This window comes from Hypanus sabinus, chromosome 20 (genome assembly GCF_030144855.1).
Source record: "Hypanus sabinus isolate sHypSab1 chromosome 20, sHypSab1.hap1, whole genome shotgun sequence".
Taxonomy (NCBI): domain Eukaryota; kingdom Metazoa; phylum Chordata; class Chondrichthyes; order Myliobatiformes; family Dasyatidae; genus Hypanus; species Hypanus sabinus.
The window spans coordinates 37,131,713-37,153,467 of NC_082725.1; the positions used below are offsets into that span (position 1 = coordinate 37,131,713).

The 21,755-nt window shown below is 42.3% G+C and overlaps 2 protein-coding genes across 3 annotated transcripts in view; one reads left to right on the top strand and one right to left on the bottom strand.

Moving 5' to 3' along the window:
• Nucleotides 1–21,755, bottom strand: part of zgc:158766 (uncharacterized protein LOC100009641 homolog) — a 173,966-nt gene that overhangs the window by 111,504 nt on the left and 40,707 nt on the right. The gene's annotated exons all lie outside the window — the stretch shown is intronic.
• Nucleotides 13,695–17,684, top strand: LOC132378682 (general transcription factor II-I repeat domain-containing protein 2A-like). Its single transcript, XM_059945787.1, has 2 exons — nucleotides 13,695–14,862; nucleotides 14,948–17,684. Exon 1 carries the CDS (start codon nucleotides 13,701–13,703, stop codon nucleotides 14,856–14,858), a length of 1,158 nt encoding a protein of 385 aa, XP_059801770.1. The 5' UTR covers nucleotides 13,695–13,700; the 3' UTR covers nucleotides 14,859–14,862; nucleotides 14,948–17,684.

Consider the following 21,755-nt stretch of genomic DNA (forward strand, 5'->3'; position numbering starts at 1 on the left):
TTCCTTTTATTAATATTGGAAACAGCCAGGCACAGCGAATTACGGCAGCTATCATTAAGGATTACCTGGATTGCAAAACCTATATCAAGTTGAGGCCCGCTCATCTTGAAAATTCTTTGACTTCCCTCAACTTCTCTCTCTTGCCCTTACAACCACAACATTTTAAGCTAATCAAGCCTTTCCATCACATACAATATACTTTACTATAAACTCTACTCAACATGTTTGGGAGGGAAGAAGCTTTTACAAGAATTCCAAAAGATAAAATAAATAAAATTCTGAAAATCCACACTATCTTTTATCCCATTTTCTTCATCTGTAGTTGTGTTGGCCTGAATCAGGTGCTCAAATCAATTGTCAATCATCTGAAAAAAGATTCATTATTTTATAGTACTACCTCATTTCTGAATAGGGACAATGAAGAAAATAATGTTGTTGCCTACAAACCACAAAATAACATCTTCTAAAAGTAATATCTTCAACCTACCAAGGTATTGATATGATAATTCAATATTTAAAAATTACTGTGTTGTCAGGTTATTATAAAAGCACTGCTGAATCATTTGAGTTCATCAGGGAAAGTGAACTCTAAAGTGACCTTAATTGGTTTATGCAGATGTGGACCCACAGCAAAATGGCTTAATATGCTCCAAAGTGACCTTTGAAGTTCCCCGGTTAGACCTAACCAATTCCTCCAATTCAGAATGCCATGATCATCTCAGGTGATACTGTCACAGATATTAATATCATAACTGTGATTCCGTTTATTAAAATGCTCAAGGTGAAGTGGAACTAATAGCCTACATTCTGCTGGCATTGCTCAGAATGAGCACCAGAGATTTCTATACTGTGATCTACAACTGGATATTGAACAAGGCCCAAAAGTGGAACATGGACTTACTTGAGCTTTCAGGCATTTTTACACTACAAAACACATTTATGAGTCTGTTCGACCAACACACACAAAATGCTGGAGGAACTTAGCAGGCCAGAGAGCATCTATGGAAAAGAGTTCAGTCTGACTGTACTATTTTCCATAGATGCTACCTGGCCTGCTTGAGTTCCTCCAGCATTTTGTGTGCTGTTGTTTGGATTTCCAGCATCTGCAGATTTTCTCTTGTTTATGATTCTGTTTGTGTTTAAGCTGACTTTATTTAACTTTGAATATGTTTGAATGCTTCTGAATATCAGCAACACTCAAAAACAACAGAAGCCTTAATATGTTTAATATGTTAAACTTTAATATGTTAAATTTGGGAGTATCAGCAATTAATAAGTTGGGGCTCCCCACCTGATCTGCTCAGGATCTCATTGCACAGAACCAGGACAGCATTGGTACTTGAAGAATAGATGATACAGTATAACCTCCCTATAGAGAGGGCACCCAAAGAGGCAGAGATACATCTCTACCAAAGTAGGTGTAAGGCGTTCCTTCTTTCTGCTAACCTGCAGGTCACCCTTGGGCAAGGTGTAACACCTGCCTACAGCCCCCACCCCGATCACATGAAACCATGGCAGCAATTGCTTCCTAAAAGCTGTGAATCCCAGTTCAGACAACGCTGATTAAATTTCATTTGGATGTCTGTGTTGGGGAGGTGAATCAGGAGGTGGGAAGGTTGTATACAATTTCAAAGAAAGCATGGTCCATGCATTGTAAATATGGAATTGTCCTTTGATGTATGGCGCATATAAAATCGAGGCTCAAGATGGGCCGGCAAAACCTTTGACCCGAAAGCGTCTCCACTAGATGCCTCCTGTACCTTGTTTAGTAAAATAAAGAAGTTGCATTGTATCTACCAGTAATTTTCTCCGGTGACATTGTTCGCACAACAACACTGATCATGTGATCATAGACACCGGGTAAACAATGTCTGAAGAGTATTTATAATGGCTGGGATCACCCATCTTATCAAGACACTATCCAGGAGAAAGGAAAGGCAAACTACTTCTGTAGAAAAATTTGCTAAGAGCATTGCCCACGCCATAGAAAATTGCACATAATGACCCCATAGATATTTACAATCGATAGAGCTTAAAATCCTCTTTTGAGCTTAAGGCCTTTCAGGACAGGAAACCCAATAGGAAAGCAACCCCATATACTATTTATTATAAATTACTATAAATTGCACATTTAGACGGAAACATAGCATAAAGATTTTTACTCCCTATGTATACAAAAGATTTAAGTAATAAAGTTAATTCAATTCAACTCATCCATCTCATCAACACTCACCCATAAGAGGGACAGCGTCACAAAGGAAGAAATAAAGGTTTGACTCATTTTTTCTAGAGCAAAGGAAGCTCAGGGGTAACTAGTTAGAAGACTCAAAGAGGAATAGATAGAGTAGGAATTCAAGATTTTTCCCAATGTTAGAGGTATCAGAAACCCATGGATTTTAAAGGGAGGTACAGAAGTGTTAAAGTGGAACTGAGGTTTTTTTAAGAATAGAGTGGTTGATGCATGAAAATACTGACAGAATAGATGGTGGAATGAGATACAATTATTACACTGAGGGGGCATTTGGACATGAACTGAAATCGGCAAAGCATTTAAAGATATGGTCTTAATGAGGATAAATAGGATTGGTTCAGATGGGCAGAGTGGTAGACGTGGGTGTGTGGGCTAAAGGGCCTGTTTCTTTGTGCTACATTCTGAATCTACTAGCAGTTGCTTGCTGCTATTAAGAAAGGAATTCCAAAGCTCAGGACCTGGACAGGCTCTTCCAAAAGAGTGGAGGAAAAAACATGATGATTCAAAGGTCAAAGTATCTTCCTCATTTTGAAAAAAGAATCAGGACTCCAAGAATCCCAAGACTAGTCAGATGGTATAATTGAAAGCCAAAAAAGTGTAAACATTGCAAATTTTAAAAATAGTGTGGAAATACTCTGCAGGCCCAGCAGCATTTGTGGAAAAGGAGATAGAATTAAGAAATTGGAACTTCATCCTAGATTGAGATAGAGCATGGAGAAGGGCAAGAGCAAACTGCCTATTGGATTTTACATACCAACCAGACTATATCAAGAGCAATAAACCTTCCAGTCATATGCCACTCATTGCTGTTGCTTTTACATTTTTGGTTGGTGTTTTAAAGCTGTATATTGTAAATGCAGAGTCAGGACCTAAAGCTGAGAGCACTGACTCATTCTGCCCCAGGGAATCTCACTCTGATTCATCTGGGCTCCACCACTGCATTTAAATGTACTGAAGAAACCGTCACACTCACGGATAGCCTCATACTCCAAACCAGCTGACCTTTCTGTGGTTTTGCTCTGCTCTGCATGACTCATAAGTACATGCACCTCTCTTCGGTATAAATAACGACGATGGATGAATGACATTGTCCTGGCTACATAGAACCCAATGGATTACCACAGGGCTCATTATCACCGATTTTGCAGTTCTCAATGTGCACTTGAAGAGCCTGGTGTGAAGCTGGATACATGAGTGTGTGCAAGCCTGCAGAGAGCGCAATGATGTGGTCACAGAAACCAGGCATAAGACAACTGCAGGATGTTAATATTGGCTGACAACATGATTGTGACATGAAGAAAAGGAAGGAAGAAAACAGGAAGAGAAAGAAGCACATGCAGTAGCCAGACAACCTGAGTGTCCTAAAGCATTTTACAGCCAAAGTAGTGTGATATAATATATAATCACTGTTGTAAGCTAGGAGATACAGTATATCAGATGAACCCACAACCACACTGTGACTATGAGCAGACAGTGATTTTGGTTGAATATGAACCAGAATATTGAAGTGAATGGGTCAGTACAGTAGTGTAGCTATTTGTGAAATACTATTACATTTCCAGCTGCAGGATCAGGGTTCGATTCCCACCCCTGCCTGTAAGTTCTCCCTGTAACTACACGTATTTACTCTAAGTGCTCCAGTGTCCTCCCACATTCCAAAAGACCTATGGTTGGGGCTAGCAAGCTCTGGGCATGATATGTAAGTGCTGGAAATCTGGCAACACTTGTGGGCTGGCCCCAGCACAATCTTTGCTGATTAGATTTGATGCAGACAGCACATTTCACTGCATGTTTTGACGTAATGTCTCTTTTGCATGTGGACCGTTTGTGTGCAGTTTTTCACTGATTCTATTATACTTCTTTGTACCTACTGTGAATGCCTGCAAGAAAAGGAATCTCAGGGTAGTATATGATGACATAAATGTCGTTTGATAATAAATTTGAAATTTAAAATAAAGATAATATCTAAAGTCTTTATCTAACTTTAACTCCGCAGCCTTTTTCTGAAGCACGACCTTGGGGGCCGTTGCTTTTAACTTGTAAAGCAAATGGGGCCTTGTTTGAATGTCTAGCCTGGAGTAGCACACATTCAACAATGCAGCACATCCTCAATACAGACCTGAGTTGGAAATCTCACATTTCATGACTTAATTCTGCCAAAAAGTCAATTTACTGGCATAATTATGGTTCATTAAGAGTGGCTGATGTCCTGAATGGTTTAGGGAACAGTGAATGAGAAAATTTGAGAAGGGTGTATGTGACAAAATCAGCAATTGAACAACTACAGTTCTGTTGTACGTGTTGGCATTTGCAATTGTCAGTTATCTCAGTCTCTCCCGAAAGCCCTTGCCAATACCATCGTAAGGTGTACTGCCCTGAGCCCTATCCCTTCCCTCCCACATCCGCAGCACTCACAAAGCAACTTTGGCAATGGAACTCACCTAGAGACCTCCAGACGAGTCTGATGTCCAATATGGGAGAAAACTGTCGCCATGCAGCATTCAGGAACTGGACCATACTGAGGGCTCACACAAATTGATCTAAGAGTTGAGAAGCCAGTTGAAAACTTCCTTGCCTCTGTACTCAGATTAGATTTAGGGTTGTTGAAAATTCACCTAAATCTGTCAGGCAGCATAGTATGGTACGGGACCATTTTACACTCCACTCATTATTATGTTCTATTATAGACAATGTGAACATTATCTAGTATTTAACTTCTGACAAAAGTAACTGATGCACCATCAATAACTCTTGGAGACGGGAGGCAAACGACAGGCTTTTATCCTGGAGACTGAGGGGGGAGCAATGCCTCCAACCGCCTTTATACAGGGGTCTGTGGGGGGAGTCACAGGATCAGTCAGCAGAGGGGCGTGTCCAGACAGGTACACACATAGCTTACCACAGTAACCTAATACAGGAGTCTGGATTTAAAATTACCACAGTTTTTATTCATCCTAATCTGTTTTATTAAAAAGCCAAAACAGCTAGCAGTGGCTGTGTGTCTCTGCAGATGGTCAGAAGCCTTAAAATTCTGCTGAACTGATTATCAGGTTCACAGTGATATCACCTGCATTCAGCTCTCTTCTCTTTCTATATCTTAACAGTTCAGGCTTACATTAGGATAAAGTTCCCACAGAGTTTTCCAGTTGCCCATGCCAATGCTGCTTCCCACTCGGAATAACACAGCTGGATAATGACCGTGACACAACCCCACACACCAGCTGTTGACAGCTTTTCACAAAGACACAGGTTTCCTCCAATGACTTAAAAAGGCTGGAGAAATTTAGCAAAAAAACTGATTCAGCAAAATGCTGGAGCAAAACACAATGGACAGGAAATTATTCCACCTAACATAAAGCTTTTAGAACAAAGTAAAGATACCTCATCTGAAACCTGCTATCAGATGCATACTGTAGATGTTCCACTGTTATTAAAATAGATTCCCAGTCCTTTGCATAATGCTGTGGAGGCTGTAGACCACACACATACGGAGATCAAAGGGCATGCAACACATTCTGATGTTAATTCTAAAAAAATGAGCATCCAAGAGACAGAAATGGCAAGAGAATTAACACTGAAGCAAGCCCTAACTGGAATGTTCAGGGCTGCACTGACACTATCTGAAAGAGCTGAGTATCAGTTGGCTTGTTGACACCTTGGATCTATTTATTTATTGAGATACGTCGCAGAAGGCCCTTCTGGCCCTTCGAGCCACGCCACTCAACAACCAAACACCTAACCCTAACCTAATTATGGGACAACTTACAATGAGCAACCAATACACCTTTGGATACGATGCTGAGGATGTTCTACAAGTCCGTGGTGGCCAGTGCTATCATGTTTGCTGTTGTGTGCTGGGGCAGCAGGCTGAGGGTAGCAGACACCAACAGAATCAACAAACTCATTCGTAAGGCCAGTGATGTTGTGGGGGTGGAACTAGACTCTCTGACGGTGGTGTCGGAAAAGAGGATGCTGTCCAAGTTGCATGCCATCTTGGACAATGACTCCCATCCATTCCATAATGTACTGGTGAGGCACAGGAGTACATTCAGCCAGAGACTCATTCCACTGAGATGCAACACTGAGCGTCATAGGAAGTCATTCCTGCCTGTGGCCGTAAAACTTTACAACTCCTCTCTCGGACTGTCAGACATCCTGAGCTAATAGGTTGGTCCTGGACTTATTTCCACTTGGCATAATTTACTTATTATTATTTAATTATTTATGGTTTTATATTGCTATATTCCTTCACTATTCTTGGTTGGTGCGGCTGTAACGAAACCCAATTTCCCTTCAGATCAATAAAGTATGTCAGTCTGTCTGTCTGGACTGTTGGAGAAAACCAGAGACCCTGAGGAAATCCATGTGGTCAATCTTCAAAGTTCAAAGTAACTTTATTATCAAATTACTTTTATGACACCATATACTACCCTGAAATTCATTTTCTTCCAGGCATTCAGTTGAAGAAATACAACAGAGTCAATTTTAAAAATTACACACGAAGACTGGCAATCAATACGCAAAAGACAAACTACGTAATTACTAATAATAAATAAATAAATATAAAAATAATACACTTGGTACATAGGTTCTCTTTGAGTTTTAATCATTTAAAAGATCTCCATTCTGGCACCAGTTTGTGCATCCATGATTCCCCACTACACCCCCGTCCCCTCTACAATTCCCCAATGGTTTCTCAGACCAGAGATCGCACAGGTGCCTTGCCTCGCATGACCGACGAACAACCTGATTCCTCCACTAACATTGCAGGAGCGGGCAGAGAAGGGGCATTTGTGTCTGGTATCATTTGCAGGGTCTAGTCCAGGGGTCGGCAACCTGCGGCTCCGGAGCCGCATGCGTATCTTTCATCTCTGTGCTGCGGCTCCCCGTGGTTTGTTTGTTTTTGAAATGCAATTCGAAATTTGAAGATTATGGTGATCTTGTACAATCTAAATAAAACGTTGAGGCGACCCCATTTCCTAGCACATCCGAACCGGCTCACAATTAGCCACCGTTCCGGCTAAGGGAGATAGCCTACGGAGGTTTGTGAGTACGTGTCTTTTGGAGCATCCGCGCCCACGGGGGGCGGGTTGAGGGAGGCTTTAAAGCAAGACTGTTTAGTTCGAATAAAGTTATCTTTGACTGCAGTGTCGTTATTTTAGCGCTGCGTGTAGCACACCGCCACAACATGTTTTTTATCGCTATTAATATACGTCACCACTGCCAATCCATGACACCCGCCAGTGCGCAATTTCTTTTAATTTTTCGATCGAAGGTAGGATAACTATGGAGTAACCTTCAACCCAACGTCTTTTTTTTGGAGTTCAAAATGTTTTTGTTGCATGCAGAAATGTAAATTCATTCATTCATTCATTCATTCAAATGTAAATGTAATTCATTTTCTCTGCAGGAGTTCATCAATTTCATAAATGTAACACATTATAGTTTGTTTATACATAGCATAAAGGCAAAAAAAAACCGTTGTATGCAGTGTTATTTCATTTTAAATGTCAAACGGGTTTTGTGGCTCCCAGTGTTTTCTTTTCTGTGGGAAATGGGTCCATATGGCTCTTTCAGTGGTAATGGTTGCCGACCCCTGGTCTAGTCCATCACACAACTCCTTGAAACTCTCACCGCCAAGTGGTCTTGGATAAAACTGGCAGGGGCCCAGCCCTTTGTGCATTCCAAGTTAATGCAACTCTGGCTGCTGAACAATTCCTAACCCACTGAAATAAGGTCAGACATAATATTTTGGCATAGAATGACTTCATGGTGATATATAACAAGCAAACCATCGTATATTCTTGCAACTCCTTTCATCATCCTCAGTTTGTTGCAAAGTTAATGATTAATTTTCATGTTCAACCAGAGAGCCATACTGCAGAAATAAGAAGCAAGTATCAAGTTAGTATTAGGAAGTGTGAAAGATCAGAGCTGCAACAGAATGACCCTAAGGAAGGATTTAATTATAGCAAAGGCAGAAGAGAAGAGCACGTGGTACCTCACCATGAAGTGTTGGATTAATTGAGCTTTTTCAGAAGTAGCAATAAATGGCCCACGAAGATATAGCACACAAGATGCTGGAGGAAATCAGCTGGTCATGCAGCATCTAGAGAGGGAAATGAACAGTCCACATTTCAACTCAAGACCCTTCATTTGGACAGCAAGATTGAGTGGAGATAGTGAAGGGAATGGTGGAGCGAGAGCTGAGAGGAAATAGCTAGATCCAGTGAGGGGGTTTACAGGCAGATGAAAACAGGGGTAAAAGGGACATGATGTCAGAAGCCGCAAGGCCAGTGAAGATGTTGCTTATTGCTGTGGATGTTGTGTCTTTAGACTTTAGCAAGGCCTTCAACAAGGTCTTGCATAGTAGGTTTGTTTGCAAGGATAAGTCCCATGGAATCCAGAGAGAGCTGGTTAGGTGGATTCATACTTTCCTCAGAGGTAGGAAGCAGAGAGTGTCAGTTGAAAGTTGTTCCTCAGAACAGAGATCAGTGACTGGAGGTGTGCCCCAGGTGTCAGAGTTAGGACCCTTGATATTCATCATTTATGTAACTGATTTAGATATGAAAGCACTGGGCTTGTTCAGTCAATCTGCAGACGACAAAAAATTAGGAGGTGCTATTTATAGTTTAAAAATCTTTTCATAGATTACAAGGGGATTGTGATCAGTTAGGGAATTGAGTCGAGAAGTGGCAAATAAATTTCAATATAGATAAGTGTAAAGTGATGCATTTTGGAAAGTCAAAACTGGCATAGCACGTACTGTATATTATGAATGGTAGTGTATCAGGGAAGGTAATGGAAAAGAGGGACAAGTGCAAAGTTTGCTGTAAGCAGTCTCACGAGAAAATAGGGTGGTAAAACAGTTAGCATGTTGGCCTTCATCAGACAAGGCATTGAGAATAGGAGTAAAGATATGATGTTGCACTTGTACAAGTTATTAGTGAGGCAACACATGGAATAGAGCGTACATTTTTGGACACCCTTGTAGAGGAAAGATGTAGTTAAACTGAAAGAGTATGGAAAAGATTTACAGGGATGTTACCAGGACTAGAGAGCTGAGCTATGGGGAGAAGTTGGCTCGGCTAGGTTTCTATTCCTTGTGTTACATACCCCGTAACTGGGTCACTTACCAGCAAACGTAGAGAGGTCAGTTGAAGTCTGATGGTACCATTTTTAACAGTATTTATTGATAAAAATACACAAAAATAATATCAATGCAAACATACAGATAATATACGTTGTCACTACTAAGTCTAAAAGCGCAGGCATAATAATAATCACTAAGAAATAGCTCTGTCGTTGCCTAGAGGATAACGTATTGTCCGATGGAAGTATAAAAGTCACTCAAGTTCATGCAGGCTGCAGCCTTTGGTTGGAGTCAAGAGAGAGAGTTTAAAACTTGCCCATTCCTTTTATGATGTCAATCCTTCGAGAGTCGTTGGGGCTGCTTTGTTTTAGCTAAAGCCGTTCTTCCATGGTAAGGCCCACCAATTCCGAGGTAAATGGAAAAGGACGCACATGGGCTTTCCACCAGCTGTCGCTATTACGCTGTTACGGGATTTCTAGCGTTTCTTCTGGTGCGTCTAAAGGGGCTGTTCCCCAGACCCTCTTTTATCCTGACTCACAGGGTCTCAGATGTCAATCAGATTGGGATGATGCAATCCCTCCACCAACCCCCCTTTGGTCATTCTCTGAGGGCTTCCATGAAGTACAGTACTCAATACACAATTCCGTCTCCAAGAGACAATGGCCGTTTCCCGTGGCTTTGTATCGCTGAGGGGCCAGGACATTCCAAACCCCTTTGTGGATTCTGCGTGTCTTACTCTCATTTCCTGGGTCTCCTGATCCGAATTAATAGCGATCTTGCGATTCTCAAAAAGGAGGGGGCTACTTTGTACCCTTCGGCCCCTCGGAGTTGGGACACAGGCGTAACACCCCCTTTCTTCAACGCGTTTTTACCATCAGTAAAAATGAAGTATTACAGAATCTTACCGGATTTTAGAATCTAACACAATACAAAAGTTTTTTTCCTCTACTGAGTAATACAGTTATACATTCAATTCAGCATCTAAACAATTAATGAGTACATCGTCACTTCCTTTAATACCTTAACATCTTGTACCTTACTAAAGTCTTGTAGCATCAGACTCCAATTTAATAACCACCTATTTTTTTATTTCTTATTTTCTTTAGCAAACAAAACTAAAGAGTTGTCTTTATTATTCACATGCTTTGTCGAAATCCCCTAAAACCGGCTTCTGCTATTTAAAAATGGCGTCCCATTAACCCTTGCCTCTTTTCCGGTTAATTCCCTCGTGGTGAGCTTGTGCATCCTGGCGAAATAGGCTTTCGCCTGCTCCTTTCATAGGGGTTATTTTATCAACAATGTGTTCCAAACTTAGACCATTTTCTGAATTTCCACACAATTCTTTAATTTTACGCAAGGTGCTAGTTTTCTCTTCAGGACCCTTCAGGCTATTAGTTCTCAATGCCAGAGATCCCTCTTTGTTCAAACAGCATTTCAAATTCTGCGGTTTCACACCACACTCCGGAATAACAATAGCGTGTGGGGCCCCTTTACCTTCCAATTCAACCTGTAATTGATTCACAGGCTTTGTGGTACCAAGCCATTGTCTCCGTAGCCTGGTTGCTGCTTCTGATATCAGTCCAGCCTTTAAATTTTCTTCATTCAATTTGGGAACTACACATTTCCCTTTTCCTTCAATAATAATATTCACCTCACCACCTTTGATCTCCTCACTAACTTTTAACACACCTTCGAGCACAAACACCTGGGAACTCTCACTTCCCACTATTACCAAGGTTAACCCTTTCTTCACTGAACCAAGTCCATCTGACCCACAAGGACTGCATTCCTTTTCAACTGAATCAAATACCTCAGACTTTTTCTGAGCTCCATTACTAGGTTCAGTAGCATGTGCATCCACATCTTGGACACACTCAAATGGGACATTTGCCTCTTCCAGGCTTTCAATACCCATACCCTGTTCAAATTCTAAATCCCCCTGATCCTCCCAGCTACTCTCTGGGCAACTCCCTTCCAGAGTAAACTCAACCCCGCGGGCTGAAACAACCTCATCTGCCAACCCAACAGACTTCTTCAAGGTAATGGCATCCTTTTCATCTAGGACTGCCCTCATTTCATTATCGGGAACACCTTTAGAATTTTCAACTTCTTCAAACAGTTCTGCCAAACCAGACAGGTCATCCATGTCCAACTCTGGACCTTTTAACAGCTCTATCTGTTTCTCATCTTTATTTCGTGCCTCTAGAACTTTTCTCCTTGCTAAGGGCAGGTCTACCTTCTCTCCCTTACTCTCTTTCACTTTACTACTCTTCGTTTTACCCCCCCTCTAAACCCTTGTGGTACAGGGTCAGTAAAAACGTCTCGGCCAAATCGATACTGTCTGGATTTAAACTGCTCTCGTTCTCAGCTGCCTTTCTCGACATGCTGCGAGTGACCGCACATGCGGGATAGATCTTGGAATCTAGGGGCAGGACCTCCACCGGCTGTCTCGTCAGCGTCATTGCTGACCAAACCTTACCACCGGCTAAATCATTACCCAGAAGGACGTCCGCGTCAGTTCTCGGGAATTATGATCGCACCCCCATTTCAACTGGTCCAGATTCCAGCTCACAATTCATAATGATCCTATGCAAGAAAACCGTTTCCGTCCCTTTTCCTATTCCTTTCACAGCTATCATTCCCATCTTGCGACCAAAATCCAGTACCTTACTGCTAATCAATGACAGTTCAGCACCCGTGTCTCTCCAGATCCGCACAGGAACTGGTGGGTCTCCCTCCCTCACAGACACGGTTCCCTTTGACATACAAGTCTCAGACCCTTCTCGTACTCTGTCTACCTGGGGATCTCTTGTTGATTTACTGATTACCACGGCACATCCGATAGGGACTGCTGCTTTCCCTTTTCCTGTCTCCTTCCTCGGAGCAAAGCACCTAGATGCAATATGTCCCCCCTTTCCACAATTAAAACAGGTCAAGCCCGGAAATCTCTGGCCGTCTTGCCTTTCCCCCTCAATCTTACCACTAGCTCCCAGCGGGACCTCTGCCTCAGCCGGCGGGCTTTCTCAATCGTTCCCACGGTCTCTCTGGGAATTTTTATTTAAGGAAAACTTTGTCTTATGGGTTAGGGCGGGGGTCGGCAACCTGCGGCTCCCGAGCCATTTGTGGCTCTTTCACTTCTGTGCTGCGGCTCCCTGTGGCTTTGGGAAATAATTGGTCAGTATTTAATTAAAATGTATTTTATGTTAGTTTGTTAGCTTTTGAAATGTAATTCTAAATTTGAAGATTATGGTGATCTTGTACAATCTAAGTGTGGCGACACATTTCCTGGCACATCCGAAACGGCTCACAATTAGCCACCGTTCCGGCTAAGGGAGATAGCCTACGGGGGTTTGTGAGTACGTGTCTTTTGCAGCATCTGCGTCCATGGGGGCTGGGTTGAGGGAGGCTTAAAAGCAAGGCTGTTTAGTTCGAATAAAGTTATTCGACTGCAGTTTACTGACTGCGTGAGCACACCGCTACAACGTGTTTTTATCGCTATTAATATACGTCACCACTGCCAATACCTGACACCCGCCAGTGCGCGATTTCTTTAATTTTTCGATCCAAGGTAAGCCAACTATGGAGAATTCTAAAAAAAGAAAAGTGACTGAAGAAAACAGAACGTTTAATGATACGTGGACAGATTCATTTGCTTTCACTGTTGACGAGACTGGTTTACCGGTATGCTTAATATGCAATGAGAAACTAGCAAACAACAAAAAGTCAAATGTCGCAAAGCATTTCCAGAATAAACACGCAGCCTTTGCTCAAAAATATCCGGATGGAGATGAGAGAAAAAAAGCCGTTTCGGAACTGATGCGGAAGGTTGATCTGAGCAAAAATCATTTCCAGAAATGGATGAAGTCTGGAAAATCAACGACATACGCCAGTTATATTGCCGCTCAGGAAATAGTCAGGCACGGGAAGCAGTTTACAGATGGTGAATATATAAAAGAATCTTTCATTAAGATTTCAGAACATCTATTCACGGACTTTAAAAACAAGAGTGAAATTGTGCAGAAAATCAGGGATATGCCCCTCTCTGCAAAGACTGTCAAAGACAGAACCATAAAAATGGCAGAAGACATCACAAGACAGCAAATTAAAGACATCAATTCAGCTGTGGCCTACTCGATTGCCTGTGACGAGTCTAAAGACAAAGGTGATATTGAACAAATAGCGTTGTTCTGCCGGTATGTAAACTCTGCCGGGCCACAGGAAGAACTGATTGAGTTGATACCTCTAAAAGACCAAACACGGGGGGAGGACATCTGTGAGGCTGTCTTGAATTGTTTAAGAGCCAAAGGAATAAAGACCACCCATCTGGTGTCAGTAGCTACTGATGGGGCACCGAATATGACGGGAACGCACAAGGGATTTGTGGCTTTACTGCAGAAGTCGCTGGACAGAAAGCTGCTGACTTTTCACTGCATCTTGCACCAAGAGGCACTGTGCGCTCAAACATTTCCTCCGGAATGCACAGAAGTAATGGATGTTGTCATTCAGATTGTCAATAAAATAATGGCAAAAAGTTTAAATCACCGTCAATTCCGTTTGTTACTGGACGAGCTGGAAAGCGCATATTCTGATCTCCTGCTGCACAACAAAGTCCGGTGGCTGTCCAAAGGGGAGGTGCTGAAACGCTTTGTCGCGTGTCTGGAAGAAGTGAAAACTTTCCTGGGCAGCAAAGGACTCACCTTTCCTGAGCTGGAACAGCCAGAGTGGCTGGAAAAGCTACACTTCATGGTAGACATGACAGCGCACCTGAACACGCTGAACACAGCTCTTCAGGGGAAAGGACGTACAGCCCTACACATGTTGGAGGATGTTTTGGCATTCGAGCGCAAGTTGACAGTGCTTGCCAGAGATTTACAGAAAGGCACTTTGTCTCACTTCCCCAATTTGAGAGAGTTCAAACAAGGTCACGACATGATAATTTCGGAGTATTTATATTCTGCAATCATCGCAATGCAAACATCGTTTGGGAAACGCTTCTGTGAGTTCAGAGAGGAAAAAAACACATTATCCTTCCCGGTCACTCCCTTAAGCATCGATCCTTCCCTACTGAATACGACTGCATTGGCAGGTGTGAGTCAACCTGATCTTGAGATGGAACTGGCCGACATAGCCGACAAAGACATATGGGTGTCCAAGTTTAGACGCTTGACAGCAGACCTTGAAGATGTTGCCCGTCAGAAGGCCGTTCTTGCTCAGAATCACAAATGGAGTGATATTGAAAACCTTCCAAAACCGGACAAACTTGTGTTCGAAACATGGAATGCTATGCCCGACATTTATGTAAACATGAAAAAGTATGCGCTTGGAGTCCTGTCGATCTTTGGATCCACATATGTATGTGAGCAGGTGTTCTCCAACATGAACTTTATTAAAAACAAACATCGCGCACGCCTCACAGATGACAGCTTGCGATCCTGTGTAAAGATGAAGGTGACGTCATACAGCCCTGATGTGCAGACGCTGTGCGCTGAGGTCCAGGACCAGAAATCCCATTAACCAAGTATGATAAATATTTTAATTGCCTATTATTTTATGTATATTCATATTTTTTCATTGTTCAGTGAAATAGTCCTTTTATTTTTCAGGCTGACAGCTGGCTGATGTTATTTTTGGTTTGCTGCTGGCGGAAAATTTAAGTTCGGCGTTTTTCATAAATACAAGAAGGACTCAAATAGACATTGAGTATTTTACTTAAAAGTAACTTTCAACCCAACGTCTTTTTTTCGGAGTTCAAAATGTTTTTGTTGCATGCAGAAATGTAATTTCGTTTTCTCTGCAGGAGTTCATCAATTTCATAAATGCAACACATTATAGTTTGTTTATACATAGCATAAAGGCAAAAAAACGTTGTATGCAGTGTTATTTCATTTTAAATGTCAAACGGGTTTTGCGGCTCCCAGTGTTTTCTTTTCTGTGGGAAACGGGTCCAAGTGGCTCTTTCAGTGGTAAAGGTTGCTGACCCCTGGGTTAGGGCATATTCATCTGTGAACGTAGCAAATTCGGAGATGGACTTATTCGGCTTCTCATTCAAATACATCTGGATCTCCTCCAAAACACCACTTTTAAATTCCTCAATCAGAATTAACTCCCTGAGATGCCAAAAATCCTCTTCCACTATTTCTTCTGTACACCAATAATCCAAGAGCACACACTTCTCATAGGCAAACTCAGTATACGTCTGATTCCACCCTTTCTTTAAATTTCTGAACTTTTGTCTATACACTTCAGGTACCAATTCATAGGTCCGGAGAATGGCCTCCTTTACTTTGGCATAATTCTCCGCCTCTTCCTCCTCCATGGACAACGCTGTATATGCTCGTTGTGCTTCCCTTTTAACACACTTAGTAACAACGCCACCCACTGCTCTTTGGGCCACTTCTGATTCACTGCCACCTTTTCAAAAAGCAAGAAATAACTATCAACATCCGTCTCCTCGAACGGAGGTACTAACCTAAACTCCCTACTAACATTAAACCTCTCCTCTCGGTCTGACCCTTGAGTTCTTCGCTCTTGCCTTAACTTCTCCATATCCAAGTCATCTTGCCTCTGTTTCTCTGCCTCCCTTTCCTTCTCAGCTCTTTCCCTCTCTTTTTCAGCTGCTTCCAACTGTTTTAACTGAACTTCATGCTCTCTTTGTTTCTCAGCCCTGTCCTGCTCTTTTTCAGCTCTTTCCTGCTCCCTTCTCACCTCCAACTCCTTTAGCTGGAGCTCATGCTCCCTTTTCACCTCTAACTCCTTTAGCTAGAGCGCATGCTCATTTTGTTTGTCGGCTCTTTCTTTTTCCTTCTCAGCTGCTTCCAGCTGCTTTAACTTAATTTCATGTTCCAACCTTAATTTCTCCAATTCTAACTGAGCCGTCCCACTAGCAGGTACCTTTTCAGGGATATTTTCCAATACCTCAGCTGCAAACACATTCTTCCCAATATAATACTGAGTTATTGCCCATCGCACCTCCCGCTTTTTCATTGACGACCTCACCTCTGCGAGGTTTAGCCCCTTTGCCATTTTTATCAAGTCTGATTTGGTGGCCACCTCTAGCGCCTCCAGAGTCGGGTTTTCTATAAATTCACCCACGTCCATCTTTGCTGGTTTCCCGTCTGGCTACCCACATAACCAGATCCAAGTTTGGACTTACAAGCCCGATTCACTGGCTCCCCAATTTGATGTCAAATCCCGAGACGAGAACCCCAAGTTGTTACATACCCCGTAACTGGGTCACTTACCAGCAAAGATAGAGAGGTCCGTTGAAGTCTGATGGTACTATTTTAACAGTATTTATTGATAAAAATACACAAAAATAATATCAATGCAAACATACAGATAATATACGTCATCACTACTAAGTCTAAAAGCGCAGGCATAATAATAATCACTAAGAAATAGCTCTGTCGTTGTTTAGGGAATAATGTATTGTCCGATGGAAATATAAAAGTCACTCAAGTTCATGCAGGCTGCAGCCTTTAGTTGGAGTCAAGAGAGAGAGTTTAAAACTTGCCCATTCCTTTTATGATGTCAATCCTTCGAAAGTCATTGGGGCTGCATTCTCCTTTGTTTTAGCTAAAGCCGTTCTTCCGTGGTAAGGCCCATCAATTCCGAGGTAAATGGAAAAGGACGCACATGGGCTTTCCATCGGCTGTCGCTATTACGCTGTTACGGGATTTCTAGCGTTTCTTCTGGTGCGTCGAAAAGGGGCTGTTCCCCAGACCCTCTTTTATCCTGACTCACAGGGTCTCAGATGTCAATCAGATTGGGATGATGCAATCCCTCCACCAACCCCCCTTTGATCATTCCCTGAGGGCTTCCATGAAGTACAGTACTCAATACACAATTCCGTCTCCAAGAGACAATGGCCGTTTCCCGTGGCTTTGTATTGCTGAGGGGCCAGGACATTCCAAACCCCTTTGTGGATTCTGCGTGTCTTACTCTCATTTCCTGGGTCTCCTGACCTGAATTAATAGCGATTTTGTGATTCTCAAAAAGGAGGGGGCTACTTTGTACCCTTCGGCCCCTCGGAGTTGGGGCACAGGCGTAACACTTGCAATACTGGAGAATAAAGTACTCCAACAATGGAGAATGTTGGAGCACTCCAGGTCTGGCTTCTCTAGCAACTTGTACAATGTAATGTAGAGTTCAAACTCCTATAGTTAATGCCCTGACTGATGAAGGTCAGTGTGCTAAATGTCCTATTCACCATCCTCTCTAGCCATCATACCACTTTCAACAAACTATCATCCATTACACTTCCTTGTACACTCACAATCATCAATACTTCTTACAAAAATATTTAAAATTATGAGAGATGTACAAACTTTGTAGATAGTGTGGATGGTAACATCTTTTCTCCAATTGTGGGGGACATCAAAACAAAGGGGTATCAATTTTGGATAGAGTGCAAGATTTTAAAATGGCATGAAGAGCAATTTTTCCATGTAGAGGATCATGATTATATAGAATGAGCTACAGATACAATGTAATCATTTCCGAACCACATGGCTAAATACATGGAGAGGTAGGCTTGGAGGGATATCTGTCGAATGCAGGAAATTAGGACTAGCTAGTTGGGTACGATGGTAAGCATGGATTCATTGGGCTGAAAGGCCTGTATTCATGCTGTACTGCCCTGTGTTAACTGGCTTTATACTGCAACATACGATAATCTAAAAGTATAATTATAACATTAGACTCTAGGGCTTACTTTGAAAACAAGCATTCACCCACTTAATGTAGAGAAAGAGAGGCTGATGTTCTTTTAGAAGATAGAAAATCTTTGAAATTTGGCTTCCCATAGAGCCACGGCAGCTGATTTCACTGAATATATTAAAGGTTGAGATTGACAGATTTTCATGAAGCAGATAAGGCACGTTCAGCTATGACTGTCCTTCTGATTGAGAAGGCTCAAGAAGCCACATGACCTCCTTCTCATGTTACTCTGAAGCCCTAATTCTGTTAACCATCCTGTGTTAATGGAAATCATGGTTTATCTTCAGTTGAGTAAGGCTCATGTCAGCTGAGTGCCCAGTGTCTCAAGGGTTAGGGTAAGCAGCAAGTGTTTGCGTGCTGATTCACCACCACTTAACTGAATCTTTATCACTGGATTGTGAACAAAAGCAGAATCTGCAGCTGATTTTCTTGTCCAGAATCACAAACAGTGAAGCAGCAAAATAAACAAAGGAATTATTGATGCAAAAGTGGAACCACTTCAGATAAACAAAAGCCTGGTGGGAGACTCGATGTGTGCTTGGTCAAATTATCTGCTAATGAAAACTATCTTGTTTTCTTTCTTTTCCACTATTAATGAAGGATTACAGACGTGATACATTGACCATTCCCTTTACACAGTTACCGCCCAACCTGTGCGGTGTTTCCGACAGTCTCTGTTTCTATTATTAAATACAAGCTCTACTCTTCTTTATTAGTAACTTCAAAACATAAATACAAGCAATCATCTTTCTACTGTGGATGGAGATCAGAAACCTCACATTTAGCATGGCAAAAAGCCGGAAGCTGTGGTCAGTTGGCCCTAACTCAATTCCACAATGTCAGTCTTTTAGACATTCTCAGAGAGTAGACAAGGCTCACAGTAAAGGGGTGCTGGTGTGCTGTTCTTGTACTGTTCTTGTACTGTTAGTATAGAGATAAAGATCCTATGGTGCAATCAGGTAAGGATTACTTGGACCATCATGAGGAATAAAGATGAAAACAAGAGAAAATCTGCAGATGCTGGAAATCCGAGCAACACACACACACACACTTATGCGACACTGCACTTGTGAGTCTGTTGGCGTTATTTACGGTGGCTGGTGATCCTGGTGTGGCCTCCTGTATATCGGTAAGACCCAAAGTAGATCAGGGAGACTGCTTCGCCAAGCACCTACGCTCTGTCCGCCAGAAAAAGCGGGATCTCCCAGTGGCCACCCATTTTATTTCCACTTCCCATCCCACTCTGAAATTTTTCAGTGCCACACTTAGGATGGAGGAACAACACCTTATATTCCATCTGGGTAGCCTCCAACCTGATGGCATGAACATCGATTTCTCTAACTTCCGGTAATGCCCAACCTCCTCTCCCCCCACCGTTCCCCTTTTCCATCTCTCATCTTAACTCCTTGCTCACCCATCACCTCTCTCTGGTGCTCCTCACATCTTTTATTTCTTCCATGGACTTCTGTCCTATTCTATCAGGCTCCCCCTTCTCCATGCATCTCTTTCACCAAACAGCTTCCCTGCGCTTTACTTCATCCTCCCCACCTCATGTTTCACCTATCACCTTGTGTTTCTCTCTCCCCTCCCCCCAACTTTTAAATCTACTCCTCAGCTTTGTTTTCTCCAGTCCTGCGGAAGGGTCTCGGCCCGAAGCATCAACTGTATTTTATTTTCCAAAGATGCTGCCTGGCCTGCTGAGTTCCTCCAGCATTTTGTGTTAGAGTTTGAATTTTGGCAACATGCAAGCATCAGGCATATTCCCCTGAAGAATAATTCATAAACCAACATTCTAACTTTGGGTTTTATTGGGATAGAACAATCAGAGAAATGTGAAGTTTTGGATTCAAAGAGAAACCAGTCAAAATGACCACCCATGGTCACACATAAAACACTGAAGGAACTCGATGGATCATGTAGCATCAGGGTGCAGATGTACATCTTGTACACTTACAGAATACTTTTTAATCTGTTAATATCATTGTGTGTGCTGTATGTGATATATGTAATGTGTTTTGCACCTTGGTCCCCAAGGTATGTTATTTCCTTTAGCTGTATGCACATGAACGGTTGAATGACAATAAACCTGAACTTCATTAGTCCAGATAAAGATCATTATTCCAGATGTAGAGTCTCGACTCGAAGCTTTGACTATCCATTTCCTCCGCAGATGCTGCCTAACTTGTTGAGTTCCTCCTGTTCTTGTGTGTTGGTCCAGATTCTGAAATCTCTTGCATCTCCAAGTGGCCACCCAAGTTTGATCCTGAAACAGCATCCCTTCTAACCACCTCTCTTGAAAGAATATGTTGAAGTAAATAAAAAAGCTTCAATGATTAATGATGGGCAAAAGATTCCAGAACATTAATGAAGTCCTTCAATCATGATCACTACTATTAAATTATCAGGGTGGTAGTCTGTAGGTAGCTCCTCAACTGCAGCCTGGGCATTTCACTCTGGCAACAGACAAAATGGAAAAATAACTGCAAGACAGATGATAAAGCATTAGACAATGCTTTCATACTCACCGACTAATGGACCTTTCAATAAATCCTGTGAGGGAGAACTAAAAGGAAGTAGTCTGTATTTACGAAATGAAAGACTCTAGGTGAAGAACACCATTTAAAGATTGCACAAGATTCTCCTGACAACCCAGTCAATAACAATTCCTCAGCTAACATCGAGAAAACTGATGAATGGCTCACTTACTACATCATTGTTCTTGCTGGTCCCAAATTGAATGCTGCTACTTTTTCCCAACTTTACAATACTGATTTCAAATGATACTCAGGTGGATGTGCTGAAAATGTAAAATGTACTTCAGAAGTGCAAGTATTTTATTCCCTGACACTATCCCCACTAAAGTGTTGGTGCTCCTATTAAAATGACGATAGGAATGCATCGCAAACGTGAGAAAATCTGCAGATGCTGGAGATCCAAAGGAACACACACAAAATGCTGGCGGAACTCAGCAGGTCGGGCAGCATCTACGGAAAAGAGTAAGCAGTTAATGTTTTGGGCTGAGACCCTTCCTCAGGACTGGATAGGAAGGGGATAAGTCAGAGTGATAGGTGAAACTGGGAGAGTAGGAGGGTGTGAAGTAAAGAGTTGGGAAGATCATGGGAAGAGGAATTGAAGTGGGTGACTACAAGGGTGGCCATCTTCTATTCCCATGTGTCAGTCCACGGCCTCCTCGACTGCCACAATGAGGCCACACTCAAGTTTGAGGAGCAACATCTTATATTCCCTCTGGGTAGACTCCAATCTAATTGCATGAACAATTTCTCGAATTTCCAGTAATTGACACCTTTTTCCCCTCCTTCACCATTCCCCTTTCCCATTTCCCTCTTTTCCCTTATCTCCGTGCCTGCCCATCACCTCCCTCTGGTGCTCCTCCCCCTTCCCTTTCTTCCATGTTCTTCTGTCTTTTCTTATTAGATTCCCCCCATCCAGCCTTTTATTTCTTTCACCATTTAACTTCCCAGCTCTTTACTTCACCCCCTTCCCCTCTCTCAATTTCGCCTATCACCTGCCATGTTATACTTCTTCCCCTCTTCAGCTTCTTAATCTGACTTTCCAGTCCTGAGCAAGGGCATGAGCACAAAACATCAACTGACTACCTGTGCTCTTTTCCATAGATGCTGCCAAGCCTGTTGAGTTCCGCCAGCATTTGTGGATGTTGTAGGAATGAATGAT